Source organism: Tauraco erythrolophus, chromosome 6 (assembly GCF_009769465.1).
Source record: "Tauraco erythrolophus isolate bTauEry1 chromosome 6, bTauEry1.pri, whole genome shotgun sequence".
Classification (NCBI taxonomy): domain Eukaryota; kingdom Metazoa; phylum Chordata; class Aves; order Musophagiformes; family Musophagidae; genus Tauraco; species Tauraco erythrolophus.
This window is the reverse complement of record NC_141470.1, coordinates 20,226,989-20,237,072: the sequence shown is the minus strand read 5'-3', so window position 1 is coordinate 20,237,072 and position 10,084 is coordinate 20,226,989. Positions and strand designations below refer to the sequence as shown.

General features: G+C 36.5%; 1 protein-coding gene across 2 annotated transcripts in view; it reads right to left on the bottom strand.

Moving 5' to 3' along the window:
* Positions 1–8,387: 8,387 nt before the first annotated feature.
* ANO3 (anoctamin 3) overlaps positions 8,388–10,084 on the bottom strand; it is a 210,213-nt gene continuing 208,516 nt past the window's right edge. For both annotated transcript variants that reach the window (XM_086612632.1, XM_086612633.1), the window contains exons 26-27: positions 9,512–9,617; positions 8,388–8,737 (exon numbers count right to left, since the gene is read on the bottom strand). In XM_086612632.1, coding sequence (XP_086468758.1) covers positions 8,555–8,737; positions 9,512–9,617 — 289 coding nt within the window. In that variant the 3' untranslated portion in view covers positions 8,388–8,554. The remainder of the gene's footprint in view (positions 8,738–9,511; positions 9,618–10,084) is intronic.

Sequence of the window (10,084 nt, the reverse complement as noted above, 5' to 3'; positions counted from 1 at the left end):
AAGCTGAGGGAGAAGGGACATTTAATCAAACTTTATTTCCCCAGCTTCAGAAACGAAGAGCTCTTTTTATTGCATTTGCCAGCTTGTAGATGACCAAGAGGGAAGAATTGCTCTCTATAGCAATAAAGGCCAGATTTTTATTTATGAGTTTCATGACAGACCTGGGAAATCATCAGACAATGGGGTTTTGGAAGCACTGCTATTTCAGAAGAAACCTTTCGTGAATCTCGTTGTGGAAGCTCCTGCTCGGAAGTAGCTGCAACACATCTGTATCACATGCTCTGTTCAGTAACTAGTCAGTGAAGGGAAACGTGCAAAGGTGAACTTGAGATAAAATGAGACTTCGGATAAGCTTCTAGGGTCTCTCACTCAGGCAAAACTGTGAACTACCTTCTCTTGGAGGGGAGAGGAGGGAGGTCAGGCTGAGCTAGTCTCTGCCTATTCCTAGATATCTCAAAAAGCCTCCTCACAGGAATGTCGTATAGACCAGACGGGTCTTTTAGTGACTGAGTTAATAGTTTCAGTCCCTCTGTGGAACTCTGATTTCTTTATAACATCTTATTGTAAAAGCTATAGGAGAGTAACAAATTTTACTTCATCTTCAGGACACTTCTTTGTGTTGGAAAGCCATCCTTTCAGCTCAAAAAGACCCACCAGCTACCTTCATGCAACAAATAAAATGAACTGACATTTGATGATGATGCATCCTAATTTACAATCCATGACTAATTTCGAAAAATACACATAATTAGGCAAAATAATCTGTTCCGTAAAATATCTTGGAAGAAGGTATCTAGTCCACTAAGTGCTCTGTTTCAGCAAAATACATTTCCTCTAAAACTTTGCTGTCATAAATCATACTCAACAGATCACCTCTCACCTTGATAAACTTCTAGATGTAGTTTTTTGGATGACTGTGCTTGTTTTTAAACAAAACTCACAATTGAATGAAACTGAATGAAAATATCAAAGGCAACTCAGTTGTAGACCCCTGCTGCTATTTAGCTCACATTCCTTTGAAGAAATCAGCTGTTGCTTTTGCTTTATCAGTGACCGTCTTTATGATGTAAATCTACGTCAAACCTTGTCCTTGAAGCTACTTGCCCTGTCTGTGTTCATGCCCTACCTCTGGGAATGGTCCTAGGATCTGCAATTAGAGAACAGAAATAACAGTCTGTAAATGACACTGTCTCGCTTGCAGGGCACAGTCTGACAACAAACTGAGAGATAAGCCAGTATTTGTGTCAATCCCTTTTACACCACTTTTATAATCTCCTAAAAGTTTACAGCTGAGTCTGGCTAGCAGCTTGTTATTTAATGTGGCACGCTTTTCTTTTGTGCTTCCATCCTTGGTATGGCTAGCGAGGCAGACAGAAATGCAGTAAATAATGCTAGTGTATCGTTGGTATCTCATGACCACGCACATTATTGCTTAGGTTATACTAAGAGAGCCTAACTATCATGCTTAAAGATGTAAAATGATTCCAGAGTGAAGGTGGTTCGAAACACCAATGTGAAGCTACATAGTTAGATGGTGGATGAAAAAACCCCTCTCTCTACCGGTAGTTGTAAGGGTATCTGATTCAGAGACATCTAAGTGTGAAAATGACCAAGTCTGCTTTCAATATTTCTTGAGATGCTTACTCACTGCAGTATTGGTTATACTCTGCATGCTGGAAAATGCATAGTTGCATTTTTCAGTTTTTTTTCGCAAGTTTAGCAACAGCTTTACGCTGGATTCACTACAGACTTAGTATGTTAGGTTTATCATCTTATCTTCTTGTTTCATATACGCCCTGAGCTGCCGATCCTTCCAGAGAAAAGCTAGCCTGTGCACTTGAGTTGAAAAAATTAGATTAAGAAACTAGGAATATGTACATTCTAAAACAAGAGGTTAAATTTAAGAAATTGTTAGTCTTTAGTGAAAGCAGTAGACCATAAATGACTGAAAATTTGAAAAGTGAGTCCATATGTTCCTTGAGACTACAGTGAGTATTTAACTGTTAAAAGTTAAACAAGTGTCCGAGTCAAGTTTAATCCTTAAATTACTTACTTACAATACTATGGTTTGAAGTCTCATAAGCATTCACTTTTCAAGTGTACAATATTATTTTTTTTTAAATTATCTTTTAATATTTGGAACAATGAAGCTCAAAGTCTCTTTCAAAGATATCCAAGTTTATTACTGAAAAAATGCAATATTCAAATGTGTATGATACAGTAAGTAGTTGCATTTGTACATGTAAACCTTGATAAAGTAAACAGCATCTCAAAGACAAATTTATGCCAAAAGTGTCTTACAATATTTAATCAGATCAACAACTTTTTCCTCAGTGAAATTTTAGTTCTGGGGTTCATATTGACTTGTAAAAGTAATCTTAAAACGCAAAAGAAACCAAAAGCTGGCAGGCAAGACGAACTTCTAGCTTGTAGTGCATAAAAGTCAATTTCTCTGAAACGCTCTGTTGTACTGTAATCTTATTTTAAATATTACTTACAAAGTGTGGACTTATGAATAGAAAAAATAGTTGAAATTTTATTCTCATTCCTTACTTAGAAATCAAGTTGTATTTAAATATTACATAAATCTCAAATATATACACATTTTAAGAAATCTCTTGCTATCATGATATTGCAAGTTAGCCAGGACTATCAGAGTAAAAAATGACTGAATTATGTTATTCAGTTAGATTTTACATGAGATTATTTCAAAGAACTGAAATTTCAGTGATACTACTCTAGGTAAAAATAAGAGCAAACAGTTTGGAAGATTTTTCAATACAAAACTCTGAATTATCTAAATAGAACACAAAATAAAAAGGTGATCTGAATTTTTTTTTCATTATTAACAGAAAAATCGTCGTGTTCTCAGCGTTTAGAATCTCATTATCTTTAGACTGCACTGGGTTTAATCCTAATTTCTCACCTACTAGCATCCTAACATCTAGCTCACAGCAATAAGAACGCAAACTACAGAGAACATATAACATTTTGAGGTTATGGCAAAAGTTAGAACGAGCCAACAGAACTAACAGAAGGTAACTTCCAGTGCCGTGAGGAGGGAATATACTGTTAACATTTCAAGACTAAATCCCAGTTGTGGATTTAAAAAGCTCCTGTATAACATGGAATAGTGAAGTGATTTCTCTACAGTTCCTTGTTGTGCTGTTAGAACTTTGTGCTGTTGTGGTAACATCATGCTATCACGATTATGCCAAAATCATGTGAATACAAATTTCTGGTAAACGTGTTTGCAATGTCAATATTAGAGAAAAATTGTCAGTATGAGTCTGTTCCTCTAAATTTAAAAATTCTAGGATTGTGTAGGGTATTTAGGCCACCTGTGTGTGTGTAGGGAGGGATGCAAGGTGTGCAAAACGTAGTGCATGGGAAAGAGGCTGAAGGGACAGATCCAGGAGCGGATGGCTTAATGGCACACGTAGATGAACCCCATGCTTCTTTGCATCGCTCCATCCAATGCACACCAACTTGTAAAAAGCAGCAAACTAGTATTGGTGCACTTTCTGCTTTGGCTTCTTAGTTAGGGACATGCAAAATGGGCTTGCAAAAAATTCTGCAGTTACAGAATTGTCCTGGAAATTGGACCGTCAGCAAGAAGGCATCATTTAATAAAACACTGGGGATAAGTAAAGAATGAGCCAGGGGAGAAAAGGATCAGAAGGGCTGTCACCATGATCCATCTTCAAATTCTTGTTTTGCAGAATGTGTCAAAGTTCTGGAGAAAAACTTGCTGAAGAGAAGCCCTTTGCTTCCTCTGCTCACCCTCAGCCTCAACATGCTGGCTTGCTGCATTTTACCCCAGTAGAACATGGGCTTTGTGAGCATGAGCTTGAGTATGAAAAGACTTGGAGATCTCTTCAAGCTGCTAAATTTTCTACCATAGGAATTTAGATTTGCAAGTCACTTAAACACTTTCAAAAAGTGTCACTGCATGCACTTTAGTCAAAGTACGCACTGGAACCAAGAACATAATAAGTCTGTCTAAATGTGGAATTCTGTTTGATTTCTAACGTTGGCCTTAACACCAAATTAACAGTTATTATGAAAGGTTGGCTGTATACTTGTTTCGATCTTTATCCCTAAATAAGCAACATTAGTCGTTTATGAGGATTACAAAAAATAAAATGCTTCTGATTGTTGATACCACTATTTTTATCTCTGTCCCTTTTCTCCTATGTAACACTTCATAAAAAATGTGATTGCTTGATTTTTCCATTAATTTTATTGCCTTCGAATTTAACTGTTTGTATTTTATTGATATGGCCATTGCTCAGTGTATGTAACAAAACCTAGTTTATAACAGTTTTAATGAAAATTTGTGACACCTGTAGGTTAACTATGTAAGAACAGTTTCTTTTCATTTTATGGACAAGGATCATTTTCTGTTAATCAAAATGATATGATGCTTCTAAATAAGTATGTACTGCTTTGTCCCTGAATGAACTGTGACATAATGCAAAAGATTAAAAAATCCCACAATGCCGCACAGGCCTTCACAGGTAATGCCACTGGGTCCCATGGCTCAGAAATTCTCTCTGGCAGCACTTCTGTTTGGAGTCTGCAATGGAAGAAGCCACAGCCACGGAACCGCAGATGTGCACTACTTACGTTAAGACTGATCACCTTAATGGCACATTGAAATATCACCTAAGTTCTTGCCTTTCCCCATATTAACACTCACCCTAAAGCTGTGTTTCCCACGATAATCTTCCTTCTGCAGAACTCGTCATGAAGGAAACTTCAGGAGATTTATGAATTTATGCATTAAGGTATGTACCCATTAACCTATTTTCACTAGGCCCTTCAGACTTTTTTCTTTCGAGCTTTCAACAGGACACAATTGAGCCTAACTGATCCTCAGAACACAATTTAGAACAAGTTGCTGCTGGAAAAGGGCATAGCAGGAGCTGATGTGTGTTTTGTAGTAATGAAAATATGTACTTCCAAAGAAACATGTAACAAAAAAACACTTATTGTCCACCACCACTGTGGAAATTTTAGCCTTGTCATCATCAATATTAACTTCAATGTTCATCTAAATTTTCTCTAGAAATCCTTTAATAAAAAGTAATAGGGAAAAAAGTATAAAAAATAGTCATCATGTGGTTTGCCTTGTTTCGACATGCCCAATCACTATGTTGTCTTTCTGGTAAGGAAACTGAATTACAGCGTAACAGAGAGCCTGTGCTCAATCTTCAGGCAACCCTGTTAGCACTCAGCTGTGAACACTGAGCTGTTAATGCATCTCTCTACACGGAGGCAGACTTTGAGCTCTAAGAAGAAAACTCTCATTAGCATGGCTAATGAAGCAGAACTCTTTTTTCCTTTTTTAGTCACCAGAATTCAGATCTCACACATTAGGCACAAATTTAGAATGAAAAGTCATTAGAAATGAGATGTGTATAACGTATGTGGATTTTTTGCTATTTCTGAAATGGAAATTTCTTTTGTCTGAATCAAGACACTGAATTTGGTTAGGAATAATTAAGACATTTTAGAACTAATCCCTTGTATTTAAAAATATCTAGTTGCTCATGCAGTCTCTCTAAGGGCGCATGCACAGAGCAAAGTTGTCATAGATCAGATCTGCAATGATCTAAAGCATTTTTGCACAAATTGAAGTTCTAAAGCTTTGTCAGATTTCACAAACGCAGCTTGCATGCACAGTCTATTCATACTGGTCATTTGTTTGGAAAGACAATATTTAGAATATGAAAAGATCATTCACCATTCATAAAATACATTATTCCTGAGGACAGTGTGTGCCTTATACTTCAGTAAAATAACGTGCAGTCAATGCAAACAGCATACTAAACGAAGTCTAGCAAAAAGTTTTCTCAGCTTAAGCAAACGGCTAGATAGTGGCAAAACCTTTAGACGTTGTTGATATCCTCCAAAAATAAAGGAACACACAGAGTGTTTCTCCAAAACGTCTTGTGCTTTTCCAGTGCGCAAAATGCACAGTCAGATCTACATACTTGCCTTTGATATACTCCTATACACCAGTGTTGAAAATCATTAATTATATATATATTTAAATCTCAAATACAAAAAGGTTTTCTTTCCCGTGTGTTTTTCAAGTCCAATTGGAATTTGCCTAAGTATGTATTGACATGTGCTAATATCCACAGCAGAAACAGTAAAGTACAAAATAATCAATCAATATTTCTGATTTTTGCCTAATTTTATCCTGTATCTTTATACCTTGGGCCAGCCAAGGCATTTTGTTTTCAGAGAAAACATTAAAAAGAGAGCTCATCTGTGACCTTCTGAAGAACTGGAGTACAATCACTATGTGGCACAGAAACAGAAACTGTGACACACGATTAATGCTGGCAAATGGTGCTTGATAATCCACAGAAAGAAAGAGACAGACAATAAATTAAATCAAACAGTGTGATTCTATAAGCACTGAGGAGAGTGCATTAATTTTTTCTGATACGGACTCCTGAGGAACTTAATGCACAACCCAGAATATGAAGGAACAAAACAGCTTTTCCAAAATACAGGAAGCTGAGTTCCACCAGCCCTTTATCGCAGAACTAATGGGTAATATATCTGATAAGACTGTACCTTCCAATTTCTTTCCTCCTTTGAGCAATACTGTAGATACTCCTATAGTTGCCTTGTCTGGTCACAGAGAGCTGGAATTAACCAAGAAATCTCATGAATATGATGAAATGACTGAAGAAATTAATTTAAGGTCTAATGCTAGGCCTCCTGGAGACAACAGATCCTACTCATCCACTTTGATGGGCTCTTGACTCTTAAAATTAATTTTCTATGGCATGAAAAAATAAAATGATTGTGCTAACACACAATGAATAAAATGAATAATAGAATACTGGAATCACACTTTTTGGTTCAATAGGGTATTGTAAGTAGTAAAAATTCAACTTTTTTTCATATCTGTCAGCAGTGATTTTGCTGCAGCTTTATTCCTAAAAATAATGCTAAAATTTGCAGCTTTTATACTTACTGTGCATTGCTGACTTTGTTGTTGTTTTTTTTTTAATTTTTCTTATCCAATATAGAGAAGCATTATTTAAAATATTACAAGAGAAAGAGAATGATTGTAACTGTTTCTCCACTCCCTTCTCTGCAAGTGAAGCCTGCACACTTGTTTAAATTGTTTAAATTAAGTGCTTATCTTTTCCCACATTATGAAATGCTAGTAACAGACAATTTAATCACCAAAATGTGACTATAACCATAACCAACACTGCTGTATGCACATAAAACCAGAAATTTGATTCTTTACATGAACATCTACCTTTTATAGTGATTTTATCCAAAAAGCCCCCCAAAACTGTAAGAAGGCATACAAATAATAATAAAAAATCTAAAAGTAACCACTCTCTGTGTGTGCTTTTATATACAATCTGCATACATATCTGCCTGTATCTAACTCCCATGCTTTGACTTTAGGCCAATAAAAGAAGTGCACATTGCTGGAACATTTACTATTACAATAAGAAGAGCAGTGTTATTAAGTGCTCTGCTTCACCTTCCCTGAACAAGCAAATCACAATGTTATACTGTATGTCTGATATATATCTGCATAAGCTTGCATACTATAAAGAGTTAATTGTATGTTCAGGACGAAGTCATTTGCACTGTATGAGAATATTTCAAGTTAGCATTCTGTGAAGTCATGGAATCATTGCCCAGACAGGTCAGAGGGAACAGTAACACAGTCAGGCATCTGCATGCTACATCAGAGCATGAAAAGCACAGCTCTTTCACCTTGGCAGCATGTGGAGGTGGCCTTTCTGCACACGAAAGTGGAAAGACAACTCAACAGCCATGTCATTTTCAAATATAGCTGCAATGTGGGCAATGCGATGCGTTCTCTTAGTGCTGCTGTTTTCTCTTTGAATTTAGAATTTTTGGTTTTCAACTAGAAGGATAAATTAATAACATTGATGTGCAAATCTTAAACTGCATAGTATATATTAAGCAGCCATAGACCCCCTTTTTAGGGTAGGACCACATCCACAATCTCAACAAGAGACTAGGACAAACCTGACAAAACAGTAAGCCTGAAAGATCATTTATATCAAGTTATGGCCACAAAGGCAACAATTGCTCTTTTCTTCAGAGACATTACAGATGGAGCTGAGCAATCAGAAGCTGTAGAAGTAGTGGATATCATGTAAATTGGTTTTAGTCATGCCCTTACTGGATAAGTTCACAAGTAGTTTTAATTTTCATTATGCTGTTAGTATCTTCACGAACAGCATGAAAATTCATTGCCTTTTTTTAAACCAGAGTGTCCAAATTTTTAATCTGTCTGCACATTCCTGAGTGCCAGTTCTCCTTGGTGCTCACCACAGACCAGTTACAGGTAAGGCTGTTCATTTTCTTCCTCGGAAGCATCTGTTTTTCAGTTCCCATCAAAGCCTGCAGCTGTACTGCCCAGCAAGAACATATATACACTGTGAATCTCATGCATCTATGCCAGACTCCGACTTCATTTTGCAACTGCGCTCCTCCATTTCCAAACAGTGTTTTTGTTGCAGCATGGTAGCGACTAAGGCCATTCATGGTGATACTGTTTCCCATTTTTTTTCCTTTCTCTCTGCAAATGCTCCAGTTCAGCCTCATACATCATTTCCTGGACTAAGTATTTTTCTCTCCTCATTCTGTCGCACAAGTCTTTGGGCATGTCTGGAATCAGGTAGGCAATGAAAGACTTTATTCCAAAAACAAGGTGCTGAAAAGAAGAACAAAAATAATTGCTTCAAAGACGTATAAATATTCATTTATAGGTCCATATTTTAGGCCCTCAAAGTCTGTGGCAAAACTGGAACTGAGGTTCAATTCATGACTGATAATCAGCTCTTTAGGTTTTTTTTAATATCTATACACACATATATGGGAGTAAATGAGTAGTCTATCAGAAATGTGGAAGTGCTGAAGTCTTTCAAAAAGTAAAACCAAGGTTATAGTTAGTGACCTAAATGAAGATGTGACTGCAGGATATGCTAGTTTGAATAACAATAGCAAACAATGCCTACAAGCAGTCTTTGTTAAGAGCTTGTAATCAAATAACCAGATAGCAGGACTGTATGTAATACGTTCTTCAAAGTTAGTACATACATTTCTACCTTTATATTAGGCTAGAGTCACGTATCATTTTCCTGACACAGATTTTAACTTGTAGTAACTGTGCTTAATGTACACATAAGTTGCATTTCTTCTTTGTCAAATAAAACACGAAAGATTTGGTTAGGAACCAACATGATGTATAAGATGACTGTTAAGGAAATATAATTTTGGAGGGACTCTCAAATCTGTGCATGCTCTGTCAATTCAGTTTGAGGTGGCTGATTGACAACAATTTGGGAAGGGCGATTTTTTTTTTTCCCTCTTGACTGTAATGAAAAAAAAATCAATGATACTGAAAATTTATTTATGGGACGACTGTAAAAAAAATCAACTCAGACTTGCAAGAGGTAGAAAGGAATTGTTCTTTTCCATGACTAACCTCAAATACAATGATGAAGGCCAGCCGCGCTGCCAGGACATGCCAGAACTGCAAAGTGAATTCATACGGAGTTGAACTCCATGGCGGGGCTCTGTAATCTCTATACCTGTAAAGCAAAGCAAAACCTAGTAAGTTAGCCTGTGCTCAAAAACCTGAATACGGTGAAGAGCTCTCTAGTTTATTCCAGATCTGGCTAAAAGGAGAGAAACTGAAGTCAAAGCATACTTCAAGAGGAATTAAACAGAAAATGAGAAGAATAGTCCACAATACAGGCAATTAAATAGGGCTGCTTATAAGATGGCACTTTTTGTTTCCAAAAATACAGGGCTAACAATTTCTTTTGTTGTTACAAAGCCAACATCTTGGAGTATTAAGTTAAAGTGTGTTGACTCTTAAATTGGCTCTTGTCTTTGCCTACAAGCATTTGAGATTCTCCAGATAAAGTTTGCACAAATGTAAAATGATTCGGTAGCTTAGTCAATTTAAACTAACTCTACTGTAATCCTAAATCTGAAATCAGGATGGGTGCACTCATGCAATGCCATATTTAATTCTTATGTTCAATTTCTTGTA